General features: G+C 46.2%; 1 protein-coding gene across 1 annotated transcript in view; it reads right to left on the bottom strand.

Moving 5' to 3' along the window:
* The window catches only part of VAPB (VAMP associated protein B and C), a gene marked incomplete in the record, with an annotated part of 44,058 nt that extends 31,501 nt beyond the window's left edge, over positions 1–12,557 (bottom strand). Inside the window, 1 exon segment of the mRNA XM_077460234.1 lies at positions 12,370–12,557. Within this exon segment, the coding sequence (XP_077316360.1) occupies positions 12,370–12,427 (58 nt within the window).
* Positions 12,558–17,108: the final 4,551 nt, after the last annotated feature.

Here is a 17,108-nt window from a genome sequence, read left to right as displayed (position 1 = left end):
TCTGTAGCAATTCCGGCGCGCAAAGTTCCTACGCATGCTGGGAAACAATTCAACGCATGCTCGGAAGCATTGAACTTCATTTTCTCGGCTCATCGTAGTGTTGTACATCACTGCGTTCTTGACGGTCGAATGTTCCGAGAACTTTTGTGTGACCGTGTGTATGCAAGCCAAGCTTAAGCGGAATTCCATCGGAAAAACCATCCAAGATTTTTCTGACGAAAAGTCTGATCGTGTGTACGGGGCATAAGCATTTTGCATTGGATAAGATGGGGGAAGGAAAGGAACAAGGGGAAATGTTATGAAGACAATTAGAATTGGATTGGTGTGATGGAACTTACCTTGAATGGGCACCCTTACAGGATCACTTTAAAGCGGAGTCCCACCCAAAAGTGGAAGATCCGCTTATTTGCTTCTTCCCCCACTCTGGTGCCACGTTTGGCATCTTTTCAGGGGAGAGGGGGGAACGGGGACCTGTTTTTGACAGGTATCGTTCCCCACTTCTGAAGAAGGCACCGTCCCGCAGAAGTTCGGCCCCCCTCATCCTTCCTCCACTGCCGGGCCAATTAGAAAGTGCAGTCCGCTTTGCACATGCGCAGTAGGGAACAGTGTGCAAAGCCGGAAGGCTTCACTGCTGGTTTCTTATAGACCCCTTTCACACTGGGGCCACGCCATATTCCCATCGCACATGTTCCTGGTATGAGCTCTCAATATTTGGGTGCTGCAGCAACAACCAGGTGGATACTGGTTCAAGTCACAAAGTAGATATTTGCCAGCACACCAATGATTGGCACAAAGTGGCGTCCAAACAGGTAGTTTATTGCATGATCACAACACAAGAAAGGTGCAATGTTTCGGAGTCACGCAGGACCCCTTCATCAGGCATGCGATCATCACAGCGGTGTCCATCACATACCTGACGAAGGGGTCCTGCGTGACTCTGAAACGCTGCACCTTTCTTGCGTTGTGATCATGCAATAAACTACCCGTTTGGACGCCACTATGTGCTGATCCTTGGTGTGCTGGCAAATATCTACTTTGTGTTAGCGCTAATGCGCCGCACGTTTAGCGCTTTACCGCTGTTTAAGCTGCGCTTTCGGCTGCTAGCGGGACGCTTTTGACCCCAAAGAAGAGGTTAAAAGCACCCGTGCTGCTGCGTTTCCAAAGCGCTTTCAGGCACTCATTTCAATGGGCAGGGTGTTTTGGGAGCGCTAAATACAGCGCTCCCAACCCGCCCCAAAGTTGCTGCTTGCAGGACTTTTACGATAGTCCCGCATGCGCATCGCCCCAGTGTGAAAAGTCACATTGAAATAAATGGGAGGCGATTTTCAGGCGTTATTTAGAGGCTATTCCTAGCACTAAAATTCCTGCCTCAGTGTGAAAGGGGTCTTAGTGGAGATGGTGGCAGCAGCACCCGACAACCGATCTGACGTGCCGAAAATTGTGGGCTCCCTGCACAGGTAAGTGTCCATATATAAAAAGTCAGCAGCTACAGTATTTGTAGCTGCTGACTTTTCTTTTTATTTTCTCTCGTGCCCGAACACCATTTTAACAGTAAACTCATCTTATATAGTGAAATACAGTATATATATATATATATATATATATATATATATATATATATATATATATATGCTGCCTTTACTGTTAAAAATATCTGTGAAAAGCAAGTACACTACGGTGGGTGTATAAAGAGGTCTGCTTACTGACTTCTAACTCTAGGCTTACTGTGGATGAGTGCGGGTGTACCAAGATGGCCGCAACACGACGTCACTTTAATTGCATATCCTGATGGGTAGCGGCTTAACACCGGCAATGTATGTTGCATTCTGGGATTGATGACATATATCCCAGGAGACATTGCAAACCTGGATATGATGCACGCGGCCGAGGAGGAGGAAGTAGGAATACATCAGTAAGTGTTTTAAAAAAATAAATAAAATGATATGCCAAAAATTGCAATGAGCGCACTCTTTACGGCTGGATGGTGGGACTGGGAGCAAATATAGAATTATCAATCGGCTGTTACACCTTGCCATACTGTGTGAAATACAAAAAGCAGATCTATGGAACCAGATTCCAAAGCTGCCGCATTCACATCTTGCCCATCAGGTGGCATACCGTCCAATGAACGATCCAGACGTCAGCGGCACAATCAATAAAGCACTTTGACTCACATACCATCTCCAATAAAACCGGGGCCATAGGACACTTCTCTGATAACAGGCCTGCGCTGCAAAACACATGGCCAGTCCTTTGATCAGTACAAAGGCTGATGTTGCATCAGAATACTGTACTATAAACAATGAGAAGTACTGTAGAGCAACGGATTGCAAATGTCTACATAACTGGGCTTATTCTACAGAAAAAGGATCACTCTGGTGAAAAATGCATTAAAATATAGTGGCCAATCAATCTGCTAATAAAGAAGTCATCTTTAACTACTTAAATACCGGGCATATTCTGGCACTTCTCTCCTACGTTTAAAATCATAATTTTTTTGCTAGAAAATTACTCAGAACCCCCAAACATTATATGTTTTTTTAGCAGACACCCTAGGGAATAAAATGGCAGTTGTTGCAAATTTTTATCTTGCACAGTATTTGCGCAATCATTTTTCGAACGCCTTTTTTGGGGGGGGGGGGGGGGAGTTTCCATGAATTAAAAAAGAACAAAACTGAGCCAAATGTTTTTGTATAATATGAAAGATGATGTTACGCCAAGTAAATAGATACCAAACATGTCACGCTTTAAAGTTGTGCACACTCGTGGATCGGCGCCAAACTTCGGTACTTAAAAATCTCCATAGGTGACGTTTTGAAAAAGTTTACAGGTTACCAGTTTAGAGATAGAGAGGAGGTCTAGTGCTAGAGTTGTTGCACACGCTGTAACGCACGCGGAGATACCTCACATGTGTGGTTTGAAGGGCGCTTACATACATGGGCGGGGCTTATATGTGCGTTCGCTTCTGAACGCGAGCTACTGGGGACAGGGGCGTTTTAAATTTATTTATTTTTTTCCATTTTGTTATTTTACTTAATTTTTTTATTTTTGTACTTTTTTGATCACTTTTATTCCTATTACAAGGAATGTAAAAATCCCTTGTAATAGGAATAGCGTGTGACAGGTCCTCTTTATAGAGAGATGTGGGGTCAATAAGACTCCACATCTCTCCTCCAGGCTGCAAAGCATGAGGGGGAGATGTCATAACGTTGCGCCCGGGCCTCCGACGGTCATAGAGATGACTGGTGACCATTTGGTCACCGGAAATCTCTATCAGTGCCTGCGGCGCGGGAGAGCCCTGGAGAAGCACCGGATGGTGGTGGGAGGGGAAGGCCCTTCCCCTCGCCTATAAGAATGATCAAGCGGTGGAACTGCCGCCATGATTGTTCTTTTTGTGCACAGAATCGCCGGCTTGAAAAAAATTATATCTGAATGATGCCTGTAGCTGCAGGCATCATTCAGATATCCCCACTCAATGTCAAGTACGTCATGTGACACCCTAAGGTATTGAAGTGGTTAATGAAGTTACCCCTAATGCAAACAGCTGCTGTCAGTGCTTTGTCTCTCTCTCTCTCTCAATCCCTCCCAAGCTTCAGTACTGGTCAATGAGGCTGCCCATCACTGTGACTGAACAATAGAGAGGTTAGCAGGCGGGCTGAAGCAGCGACTTCCTAGCTGAAGTCAGAATCTGCATTATAGCGCTGCCAGGGGGGGGGGGCTTCAGAAAGTAACCGGAGTAGGGCAGAGGAAAGGTTGGACCTGTATTAAAAAGAGGAGCTCCAGGCTCCTTCAGAAAAAATGAAAGGTCAGCAGCTACAAATACTGTAGCTGTTGACTTTTAATATTAGGGCACTTACCTTTCCGCAAATCCAGCGGTGTCCTCACCCAAGCCGATTTTTTAACGGGCTCTCTGGTGCTGCCACAGCCTTGCGGCTCAACAGCTGGTCCCCTAGTGCGCATGCGTGAAGCACGCTGCACTTTGTGAATGGTGCAGCCGCAGTGAACTCAGCCGAAAGTGGGAGCGGGTACCTGTCAAAACCAGATACCCGCTCTCCCCCCCCCCCCCCCTCTGAAAGGTGCCAAATGTTGCAGTGGGGGGTGGGGGTTGAGAGAAGACAGATTAAGCAGACTTTCCCCTTATGGGTGGAACTCTGTTTTAAGCCTTTATTTGTAGTGGAGATTTCCCCTCACTTTCTGTCAAGACAGAAAATAAGGGGAAATATCTCCAACAGGTAGGTAGATATTAGGCAGCACACCAAGGATCATTCATTTCGTCCAACCATTTGTGATGTGATCTTTCTTGAAAAGGACAACATTTATGATCCTTAGTGTGCTGGCGAATATGCAAATCATATCGCACAGGTTCCAGTATCCAGCTGGCGGTCGCTACAGCACCCAGTACCTTAAGGACCACAGCTATGGAATGCTCTACCCACGGACATCCACTTGGAAGAAAACTAAACTGGCCTTCAAAGCTCAAGACCCATCTCTTCTGAAAACCTAGACGGACACTGGGGCGATTTCGTTCGCATATGTAACGCTATACGTTATTTATTCATTCATTCAAGAGCTCATTCCAGGAACCTGTACGATGGGAATATGGACTATGATCTCTCCAAGAGGGACACAGACTCAAAAAAAATAATTTTGGCAAAGTTGGTTTCTAGGGGTTAGTGCTTGGGTTGCTATGGGTAATATCTCGGTTTCTAGGGGTCAGTGCTTGGGTTGCTAAGGTTAATATCTTGGTTTCTAGGGGTTAGTGCTTGCGTTGCTAAAGGGTAATATCTTGGTTTCTAGGGGTGAGTGTTTGGGCTGCTATGGGTAATATCTCGGTTTCTAAAGAGTAATATCTTGGTTTCTAGGGGTTAGTGCTTGGGTTGCTAAGGTTAATATCTTGGTTTCTAGGGGTTAGTGCTTGTGTTGCTAAAGGGTAATATCTTGGTAGCTAAGACTTACTGCTAAAGCTACTAAGATAAATATCTTGGTTGCTAGTACTGTACGAGTTACTGCTTGCGTTATTAAAGGTTAATATCTAGGTCGATGGGGGTTACTGCTTGTTTTACCAAAAGTAATATCTTTGTTGCTAGGGGTTACTGATCTGTACACAATTGTATTCACGGTTTCAGATTTCCATTAGTTAGAACATACTTCCAGTTAAAGAATGATAAAAGTGACCCCACTGACTTCCTAGCTGAAGTCAGAATCTGCATAATAGCACTTCAAGGAGGCTTCAGAAAGTAACTAGGGCAGGGCAGGGGAAGGTTTGGGCCTGTATTAAGCGTTTATTTGTGGCCTCCGTCCCTGTAGTGTAGTTTTCCCCCTCACTTCCTGTCTAGACAGGAAGTGTGGGGAAATCTCTCCAGCAGGGACAAAAACACATTCTTTTAGTAAAACAGGAAGGGTTAGAGCCTTCATCCCTCGCTTCTTGTCACATTACATGAGAGGAATTCTCAATAAAAAAACTGAGAGGCATATGATAGGACTGCTAAAGAGCCAATGGAAACGCTCCCTCTGTAGCCTGACGCACCAAGATGTTGCTCCAACGCTGGCTCGGGCCCTGCTGACTCTCGAACTATATCGATAGGAGCAATATCTCACTGCCTCAGCTACAGGAGTGATTCCATAAGGGGGGCGCGTTCCCTGGAATCATTACCTCAGTAAATGTTGCAGCTCAGATGTTTAATGCCAGGGAACAGTCACTCCCAATTCACCTTTATAGCACCTTGTTGGCACACACTCGGCCCAGCGGAACACAGAAAACGGTTCTTTATGTACCTTGTCCACCCAATAGATGTGCGGCGGCATGCAGCATGACAATTTCAACTCTATGTAAACAGCTAGCTGCGATGTAACAACGCGCTGCACTGCCCCTACACAACATACACGTGTTTTAGTGTACAAGCCCCTAAAGATGTTTACATCACTACACTAAAGGATGTTTTTATATCTGCATTTCACTCAAGACTTTGTCATGTAGAATAAACTGGCCAATCAGAAAAAACATTGCTGAAACAGGCCACAATTAGCAGTTGAAAAATACAATTTGGTTGTTAAGGGTTAGGCCCCTTTCACACTTGTGCGACTTGTCCTGCGACTTGGGACTGCAAAGAGTACCATTCATTAGGGGTGCACCGAATGGGTTTTTTGGTGCCGAAACCGATATCGAAAATGAAAAATATACTAGGCCGAAAACCGAAATATATTTAAAAAAAATATATATATATATATTTTTATACAGGAGATGGTCAGAGACTGGGGACATGGTACAGGAGATGGTCAGAGACAGAGGACGTGGTAGAGGAGATGGTCAGAAACTGCACACATGATACAAGAGATCAATGCAGCCTCACCAGTGCCCGTCAGATTCAGCCAGCCAGTGTGTCCCCCATTGCAGCCAGCCTGTGAAGGGAAGAGAGGAGAGCCACCTCCGCCGCCTGTTTCATCACAGCGCCGGAAACATCACAGCTTTCATTTCAATAGCTGTGTGTTCCCGGCCGTGCGCCGTCACATACAGCCCCTCTTCCTTGTCCGGACACTTTGATAGACAGATCACCCGTCCAATCCTGCGGGTGATCTGTCTATTAAAGTGCCTGGACAAGGGGTAGGGGCTGTGTGTGTGACGACGCGCGGCTGGGAACACACAGCTATTGAAATGAAAGCTGCCATGTTCCTGGCGCTGTCATCAAACAGCCGGCGGGAGGTGGCTCTCTTGCACTATAGGACACCCCCATGATGGGCGGCACCAGGGGCGGAGCCCCGCCCCCCCACCCAGGCCATGCCCCATTTTCGGCTCCATTATAGGCCGTTTTTCTCTTTGGGCAAATTGTCGAAAAGGGCATTTTCTGCCTATATGTTTCGGCGGCCGAAATTTCGGTGCATCCCTACCATTCATATCTGTGCGACTTCAAAAGTAGTCCCTGCACTACTTTGGTCCGACTTTGAGGCGACTTGAGGTCCCTAGACCTCAACATTACACAGGCACTGCTTCAAGTCGTATCAATATCGCGGTAAAATTGTGTCACAGACATGGCAAAAAACGCGGGACTTTCAGGTCGCAAAAGTGTGAAAGGGGCCTTACTGTTTTGGTCGCTAAGGGAAAAGCTTGATTGTTAGGGATTATTGCATTGATTACCAAGGGAAGTAATTCGTTGCTAGGGGTTACTGTTACGGCTTTGTTTACTAAGGGAAATATCTTGTTGCTAGGCACTCCAATGTTGGTTGCAAGGTTAATATCTTGGTTGCCAGGGATTACTATATTGGGTACTTATAGAAATATCTTGTTGCTAGGGTTTACTGTTAAACCCCATACATGCTATCAGATTTTCTGATGATTTTTTCCTTCAGGTTTATCAAAACCATATAATATGAGGTCAAACCTTAGGAGTTTCAATTTGTATGCAATCAGACAGGCTCTTGCACTACATGGTTTTGGTAAACATGAAGACAAAAATCTGCAGAAAATCTGATAGCGTGTATGGGACTTTACAGCTTTATTTATGAAAGGAAATATATCTTGGTTGCCTCAGTTTTGGTTTCAAGGGTAATAACTTTGTTGCTAGGAGTTACTGTTCAGGTTCCTAGGTGCAATCTTTTGGTTTCTAGGGGTTACTGCATTGGAAAATATCTTTGTTGCTGGGACTTCTTTAGTAATTAAAAGGTAATATATTGTTTGCTAGGGGTTACTGCTGGGGTTACTAGGGTAGTATCATGGTTGCTAGGGATTACTGTTACAGCTGTGTTAACTAAGGGAAATATCTTGGTTGCTAGGCGCTTCAGTTTTGGTGTCAAGGGTAAAATCTTGGTTGCTAGGAGTCATTGCATTGGTTACTAAGGAAAAAAAAAAAATATATATATATATATATATTGTTGCCAGGGGTTAGTGTTACTGTTTTGTTTGCAAAGGAAAAAATACTTCCTTGCTGGGGATTACTGTTTGGGTTTGCTAAGGGCAATATCTTGGTATCTAGGGGTTACTGCTTGGGTTGCTAAGGGTAATATCTTGGTTTCTAAGGGGCTACTGCTTGGGTTGCTAAGGGCAACATCTTGGTTTTCCAGGGCTACTGCCTGGGTTGCTAAGGGCGACATCTTGGTTTCTAGGGGGTTACTGCCTGGGTTGCTAAGGGTGGTATCTTGGTAACTAAGAGTTACTGCTTTAGCTACTAAGGAAAATATCCTGGTTGCTACTGTATGATTTACTAAGGGTAATATCTTGGTTGCTAGGGGTTACCGATTGCGTTACTAAAGGTGATATCTTGGTTGCTAGGGGTTAATGATCTGTACACAATTGTATTCACCGTTTTGTATTTCCATTAGTTAGAACATAATTCCAGCTACAGAATGATAAAGTGACCCCACTGACAACGCTTTCGATCGCCCAGTTCAGCAAACCGATGTGGGTACATCACAGATACATTCAGTAACACAGCACAAAGAGCAACAACAATGTGCAACCCATCCAATCAGATTGCAGATAGGCGATAAAAGCACTGCCAGCGGTCTGCTATCCCGCGTTTTCATTGATAGGCTGATGACACATTAATCTGATCCATAGGGTGGAAGCGATAACTCACCACTCCAGACACACTTACAGTACCCCACTCTATATATCATCAGATCATTCCGACCGGGGCAATGGTGACCTCTCCTCCATCCCCGGATGCCTGTGCTGTGTATAGCGATGGAGTGTTATAAATATTTAATGATCAGCATTTTCAGGCCACTTAGTCCTGATGGGAGCGCGGCGGAAGCGAGGAGGTCGGCTCTCTCCCCCCCCCCCGTTCCCTAGGTACTGGTGGCCAAAGTATGTCTAAAGCTGAACTCTAAACAGCTAAATCCACCAATGGAAAGCAGACGTGGCGGCCATTTTACTAGCCAAAGGTTGTGTATTTCTGTATATCCAGTCCAGAGATTTACACAACTCTGCCACATGGTACAGCAATAGACTTGGTCTTTTTCACTGCTGCGGTTGCGCTGACGCAGAACAAGGCCAGGGATCGGGAATTTCTACTCCTAGGTCTATGATTGGGGGCTCAGCGCTACCATGACAGGTCCCCTTTAATTCCTTATGCTTTTTATTTTTTCTCTTAGTGCCATTTTCTGGGGTCACACGGGGTTAACTCCTCCACATCATTTAGGAGAAAATCAGATTATGTCAGTAATTATTCATGGCGGGGTTTATCTCCCAACCCCGATCCGGCGCTTTATCGCCATTTCGGGCTTTACGGAAAGATTTTCTGGCTCCATACATCTTGAGCTCATACCAACATTTGTATTCAGGGAATATCATTTACCAATTGTATTCCATCTCATTATATTTCAAATCCCCGAGATATTCCTGGACGGGATTCACTGCGTCTCCCCGCACGCAGCAATCGCAGCCCTATCCGCACAATCACGATTTTCATTCACCTCGAAGACACAATAATCAGAGTGCACGAGAGGCCAAACAATTCCACTAAATATAGTGCCTGGATGTTCCAATATTAGCGCCATGAATCACAGCTTTTATTAGCCCTTTCAAAGCCTTTGGGGTAAAGTCCTGCTCCCAAAATACCCTCATTTCAGGGGGGGGGGGGGGGCAGGATGATGAAAGGGTGATGGAGGAAGCTGGAAGGGGCCTGGCCTGGTGTATGGGTTCTGGTACCCGTACAGTAATGAGCCAGGGAAGCAGAATAGGCCCGGCTTGCTGTATGGGTTCTGGTACCTGTACAGTGATAAGCCAGGGAAGCACAATAGGCCCGGCTTGGTGCATGGCTCCTGGTACAGGTATGGTAGCTGGCTAGTCAGGGAAGCTGGGAGGGGCCCGGCTTACTGCATGGCTCCTGGTACTGGTATGGTGGTCAGCCAGAAAAGCTGGAAAGGGCCTGGCTTGGTGCATGGCTTCTGGTACTGCTATGGTGGCCTGCCAGTCAGCCAGGGAAGTTGGAATAGGCCCAGCTTGGCACGTGGCTCCCGGTACCGATATGGTGGCCAGCCATTCAGGGAAGCTTTGTGCATGGTTTCTGGTACTGATATGGTGGCCAGTCAGTCATTAAGGGAAGCTGGAAGAGACCCAGCTTGGTGCATGACTCCTGGTACTGGTGCCTAGGTCAGCCAGTCAGCCAAGGAAGCTGGAAGGGGCCCAGTTTGGTGCATGGCTGCTGGTACCGGTAAGGTGGGCGGCCAGTATGCCAGGGAAGCTGGAAGGGTCCCAACTTAATGCATGTATCCTGGTACCGGTACAGTGGCTGGCAAGTCATTCAGGGAAGCTGGAAGGGGCCCACCTTGGTGCACGGCTCCTGGTACCTGTACTGGGACTCGATAGCCTCACACCTTTCAGTTCTGGGTGAATCAACATTGATTCAGGGTTATATCAGGTTCCCAAAAGAGAATCCCATACCATAGCGAAGTACTATAAAATTACAGCATGAGATATATACACAAAGAGAGGAACCATACTGTATATGAGATCTGATCCAATGTCTGCCATATCCTAGAGTTGTAGTCAAATTATATAACAGATCAAATAAGAGATCATGCGAGTACAATGTTGTAGTTATGTTATATATGATGGAGGGAGAGGGAGAGAATATATATATCTCATGTGAATACTCTTATATTATACTGTATATATGGTGTCATGTGAACACACCTCTGATCTGTGTACAATGTGTGATGGGACACACACACCTCTGATCTGTGTACAATGTGTGATGGGACAGACAAACACACACACACACACACACACACGCACACGCACACACACACACACACACACACCTGATCTGTGTACAATGTGTGATGGGACGGACACACACACACACACACACCTCTGATCTGTGTACAATGTGTGATGGGACGGACACACACACACACACACCTCTGATCTGTGTACAATGTGTGATGGGACGGACACACACACACACACACCTCTGATCTGTGTACAATGTGTGATGGGACGGACACACACACACACACACCTCTGATCTGTGTACAATGTGTGATGGGACGGACACACACACCTCTGATCTGTGTACAATGTGTGATGGGACGGACACACACACACACACACACCTCTGATCTGTGTACAATGTGTGATGGGACGGACACACGCACACACCTCTGATCTGTGTACAATGTGTGATGGGACAGACAAACACACACACACACACCTCTGATCTGTGTACAATGTGTGATGGGACGGACACACACACACACCTCTGATCTTTACAATGTGTGATGGGACGGACACACACACACACACCTCTGATCTGTGTACAATGTGTGATGGGACGGACACACACACACACACCTCTGATCTGTGTACAATGTGTGATGGAACGGACACACACACACACACCTCTGATCTGTGTACAATGTGTGATGGAACGGACACACACACACACACACACACCTCTGATCTGTGTACAATGTGTGATGGAACGGACACACACACACACACACCTCTGATCTGTGTACAATGTGTGATGGAACGGACACACACACACACACCTCTGATCTGTGTACAATGTGTGATGGAACGGACACACACACACACACCTCTGATCTGTGTACAATGTGTGATGGAACGGACACACACACACACCTCTGATCTGTGTACAATGTGTGATGGAACGGACACACACACACCTCTGATCTGTGTACAATGTGTGATGGAACGGACACACACCTCTGATCTGTGTACAATGTGTGATGGAACGGACACACACCTCTGATCTGTGTACAATGTGTGATGGAACGGACACACACCTCTGATCTGTGTACAATGTGTGATGGGACGGACGGACACACACACACACACACACACACACACCTCTGATCTGTGTACAATGTGTGATGGGACGGACAGACACACACACCTCTGATCTGTGTACAATGTGTGATGGGACGGACAGACACACACACCTCTGATCTGTGTACAATGTGTGATGGGACGGACAGACACACACACCTCTGATCTGTGTACAATGTGTGATGGGACGGACAGACACACACACCTCTGATCTGTGTACAATGTGTGATGGGACGGGGAGACACACACACACACCTCTCATCTGTGTACAATGTGTGATGGGACGGAGACACACACACACACACACACACCTCTCATCTGTGTACAATGTGTGATGGGGGACACACACCTCTGATCTGTGTACAATGCGTGATGGGGACACACACCAGGACTGGATAGGATTGTATGGCCCTCCCCCAGTGGTGTAGTGTGATGTGATGGTGTCATGCTGTGTGCACAGTGCTCTGATCACACACAGCCCCCTCCGGACAGCAGTTTCAGATCACATCCGGCACACACAGTCCGATCTGTGGATATTGTGCAATGCTCCCCCTCCCCCCACCCTCGGGGGTCCCTACCTTTGAATTTGAGCTCATGCTGGGGCTCCAGGACGAGGACCTGCTCGGATTTGGCCATGTCTCCTCCGGTGCGGGCAGTGCATGCAGTGCTGGGGGTGCTCGGGGCCTGGGCACTCAGCTGGTGATGCAGCAAAGCGGCGGAGGGCGGAGGCTGCTGACGTCACGTACTGCAAGGCCCGGAGGAGGCTGCGCCCGGGCGAGCATGCGCATTGTGCGGGAGGAGGAGAAGAAGGGGGAGGGTGACTGCAGGGGACAGGCAGGGCGAGCTCTGTGCATGGCTGACAGGGGCTGGACGTGGCCTGGGAAGTGTCTCTGCCTGACATGGTTCCCTGTATACATGTGTGGGCTTCTGTGACAGCCACACTGGGGTCTGAGGGCTGCTTCCTCCATTATTATGTCCTGCCTGGGCCCTGAGATCACCTCAGTATTAATAAAAGATGACCTTTCCCTCATAAAATAACATATATGTATTCCTGAATGCTGACATCAAATTATCACACAGACCATGATAAAATAAAAGTCTATGGATGTTGTTTATATTTGCCCACTTCCTGGTCTGGGGAGGTAAATAAGGTCCTCAATCTTGAGAGGATCACCTTCCAGAACTTCTTACACATCCGCAGCTTCCTGCTTCATTGAAACCAGTAGGCCATGTTTGGTTTGAGTGGTGCAAAAGTGACAGTGCCATATTCCTTTCAGTAGGCCAAGAGTCGCAGTGTGCGAAAATGAACATGTCCCAATAGTTTCAATAGACCAAGAACTGACATGTGAAAACAAAAATGGACCAATAGTTTCAATAGACCAAGACCCGGTGTGTGTGAAAACTAACATGGTCCATTAATTTCAATAGACCAAGACCCTGTGTGTGAAAACGATCATGTCCCAATTGTTTCAACAGACCAAGACCTAGCGCGTGTGAAAACTAACATGGCCCAATCGTTTCAATAGACCAACACCTAGCGTGCGAGAAAACAAGCATTTCCCAATAGTTTCAGTAGACCAAGACCCGTCGTATGTGAAAACTAAGGCTTTGAGTACACAGGACGTTTTTACAACCTCCCCTGAACGATTTAACTTGACAGATAGTAACCCGCGTTTAAAAAGTCAGTTTTGCCGCGTTTACATGCTGCGTTTAGCACCGTTTCACCGTTCATTTGCATTTAGAAGCGTTTAGCCGTGAAACGTCGGAAACTTCGGGCGCTGCATCCATTTTTTTGCTTTAGAAGAAACGCTGTTAAAAGCAACTGCCTAAGAACGTCAATAAACGAGACTGTGTACATGGTCACGTAGGATAACATTGAGTGAGTTCAGGGGCAGTTGAAAAAAGCGTCCAACTGCCTCTGAACGTACGTTTAGCAGCGTCTCGTGTACATGGGGCCTCAAATGGCCCAATAGTTTCAATAGACCAAGAACCAGCGTGGGTGAAAACTAAAATGGTCCAGTAGTTTCAATAGATTAAGACCCAGCATGTGTGAAAACTAAAATGGCCCAATCATTTCAATATACCAAGACCTGGCATGTGTGAAACCTAACATGGCCCAATAGTTTCAAAAGACCAAGAACCAGCGTGTGTGAAAACGAACATGGCCCAATAGTTTCAATAGACCAAGACCTGCTGTGTGTGAAAACTAACATGGCTCAATAGTTTCAATAGAACAAGACCCAGCGCCTGTAAAAACGAACATGGCTCAATAGTTTCACTAGAACAAGACCCGCCACGTGTGAAAACTAACATGGCCCAATAGTTTGACGAGCCGGAGCCTGTACAGGGCAAAAGGGAACATGTGCTATTAGTGTCACCTTCACTTTCACGTAGGGTTGCCACCTGTCCAGGATTCACCTGGACAGTCTGGGCTTTGAATCATGTGTCCGAGTTTCAGTCCCCCTTCACATTATTCAGACAGGAATGTGTCTCAGAACAGGGCCTAACAGGAGGGTAAGGGGGCACTATGCTCCCTGCATTTCTATTCTCTTTGAAGCCCCCGAAGGTGTCCCAGGTCTGTTATCCTATAGTGCAAGGGTCTCCAAACTGACCCTCCAGTTGTTCAGAAACTACAATTCCCATCATGTCAGAGTTTTACCTCAAGCCTCATGGGACGTATAGTTCCGCAACAGCTGTAGGGCCATAGTTTGGAGATCCCTGCATAGTTTGTACTTAAAAAAAAAATGTTTGCTGTGCTCCGCTAAAGTGTTTGGATTTGGCCTGAAGAAAAAGTGACAACCCTACTTTCACGCCATGCATGGACCAGCTCCAGGTCTCCTGAAGCCCACAGGTCACATGGTCTTGAATGGTTCATGTGCAGCACAAAAACAAACATGTCCAATTAGTTTTACATTCACTTTCTCCTATTAGTTTCACATTCACCATATATGCACCAGCTCGCGGTCTATTGAACATAAAGGGCACGTTAGTTTTGAATGGCACATGCACGGTATGAAGACAAACATGGCCTTTTCGTTTCAATAAACCCAGAACCAATACATGCAAAATGAACATGTCCTACCAGTTTGAATGGAACAAGGACTGACCATGCACAGTGCAACAACTAACAGGCCCTATTTGTTTCAATAGAGCAAAAACTGGTGCATGCTAGGTGCAAAAACGAACATGTCCTATTAGTTCCAATAGACCAAGAGCCTGCGCAGATGAAGTGCAAAATACAGCATCCTCTATAAGTGTTAACAGACCAAGAGATAGCGGATTTGTAGTGCGAAAATGAACGCTCTGTCAGTTTCAATAGACCAATAACCTATGCATGCTATACAAACTGCTATTCAAACAAAGAGAGCCCTATGAGCATCAAAAGAACACTGTATAGTACATGCAGTACATGAGAAAAGATGCAAACGCCAAAAAAATAAGAAGTCAATCACAGTAAGTTGTATTAAGGGGGGGGGGGGTGCTATAATGGTTTAATGGCTCCTGACTCTTGGGAGTGAGAGGACTTTTATTGCCCTGTGACTGCTTGTGCAGATAAAATTTGCAGCCTTGCAGCTCCTGAGTGCGCATAACGGCCGGCCCTGCGTATATAGGCGTATATTTGCATCAGAAATGTTCTCTTAGTAGGCAGGGCCAAGTTTGCCATTAAGCACAGTATGTGTGCCTATAGGCATCAGAGGTAAAGAAGTGGCTTTTCTATTATTGGTTTTGCACTATTTTTATCATCGGTGAAAATAGTCATCTCCTATATGGTTCTTCATTCATTGTCATATTATTCCAGCCAGGAAAAAAGGAAATGTTCTGTGACAAAGAAGAGATCCTAGCAGAGTTAGGTTGTTTAGTGGTCAGCAACCCTGTCCTCGGGGCCCACTAACAGGCCAGGTTTTATGTATTACCTTGGGGAGATGCAGACTAGAATACTGCAATCGCTGAGCAGCAAATGATATCACCTGTCATGTATTTCAGTTATCTTGCAAACCTGGCCTGTTATGCCGCGTACACATGATCGGAATTTTGGTCGGAAAAAGCTCTGATGGTTTTCCCAACAGAATTTGGACGGGATTTCGCTCAAGCTGTCTTGTGTACACACGGTCGCACCAAATTCCGACCCTCAAGAACGCAGGGATGTACAACAAATACAACGGGAAAAAGGAAGTTCAATACACAGTAGCCAATAGCTTCAGTCTCGTAGTTGAATCTGAGCATGCGTGAGTTTTTACGCATCGGAATTGCATACACACGAACACATTTTCGGATAGGAACTTTTTCCGACCGAAAAATTGAGAACATGCTCTCAATCTTTTGCTGGCTGAAATTTCCCCAGCAAAAGTCCGATGGAGCATTCACACGATCGCATTTTCTGACCAAAAGCTCTCATCTGTCTTTTGCTGGCTGAAAATTCCGATCGTGTGTACGGGGCATTAGTGGGCGCTGAGGACAGGGTTGATGACCAATGGTTTAGGGTACAAAACCATGTCAGGCCTGCAAGCTCTGGTGATGGAAATCCAGCTCTGTTAGTGCAAACTCAGACAGGCAATTTCTGGTGAGAATTTTTCATTTTTTTAATGTGATAAGACTAGCCCCATGCACAACTTGTGTGTGGACATATACTGACCAGACACTGTATGTACCCTGTATATATATCAGTGGCTGGCACCACCACTGTTCACGTGTAACTGCTCACACAACGAGTAGATAGGGCTTCTAACGTCCGACGGACAAAAACCGACACTAGGGCAGCTATTGGCTACTGGCTATGAACTTCCTTATTCTAGTCCGATCGTACATCATCGCGTTCGAATCCATCGGACTTTCGTGTGATTGTGTGTGGCCAAGTCCGTTCATTTGGAAAGTCCGTCAGAGCTCTGCCGAAAGTCCGTCGGGAAGACCGCTGGACCTAGTCCATCGAAAAGTCCGGTCGTGTGTATGCATCATAAGGTTGGATTCACATCACGTGTGTCTTGCAGGGCATATGGTAATGCACATACTAGGGTTGCCACCTTTTCTTCAAGTCAAACCCGAACACTTTAGCGGCGCACACCAATATTTTTATTTTGTATAAACTATACATATATTTTGCTAATAAATAATATTTCTAATCATATGAAGTTAATAACAGGAGTCCCCCTTTACATCAAAGTCGACAGAGGTCCCCTTTTACATCTGAACTCGCAGAGTTTCCTTTCACTGTAAGGGGGGACTCTGCAGACACTGATGTAAGGGAGAACACTGCGGCCTCTGTTGTAAAGAGGAAATCTGATGTATGGGGTGCTCTGAGAACCCTGATTTACCTTAGTGT

This window comes from Lithobates pipiens, unplaced genomic scaffold (assembly GCF_037356315.1).
Source record: "Lithobates pipiens isolate NorthernLeopardFrog02 unplaced genomic scaffold, aLitPip1_a1.2 Scaffold_28, whole genome shotgun sequence".
In the NCBI taxonomy this organism is placed as follows: domain Eukaryota; kingdom Metazoa; phylum Chordata; class Amphibia; order Anura; family Ranidae; genus Lithobates; species Lithobates pipiens.
The sequence above is the reverse complement of the archived record's forward strand: the minus strand, read 5'-3'. Positions and strand labels throughout refer to the sequence as shown.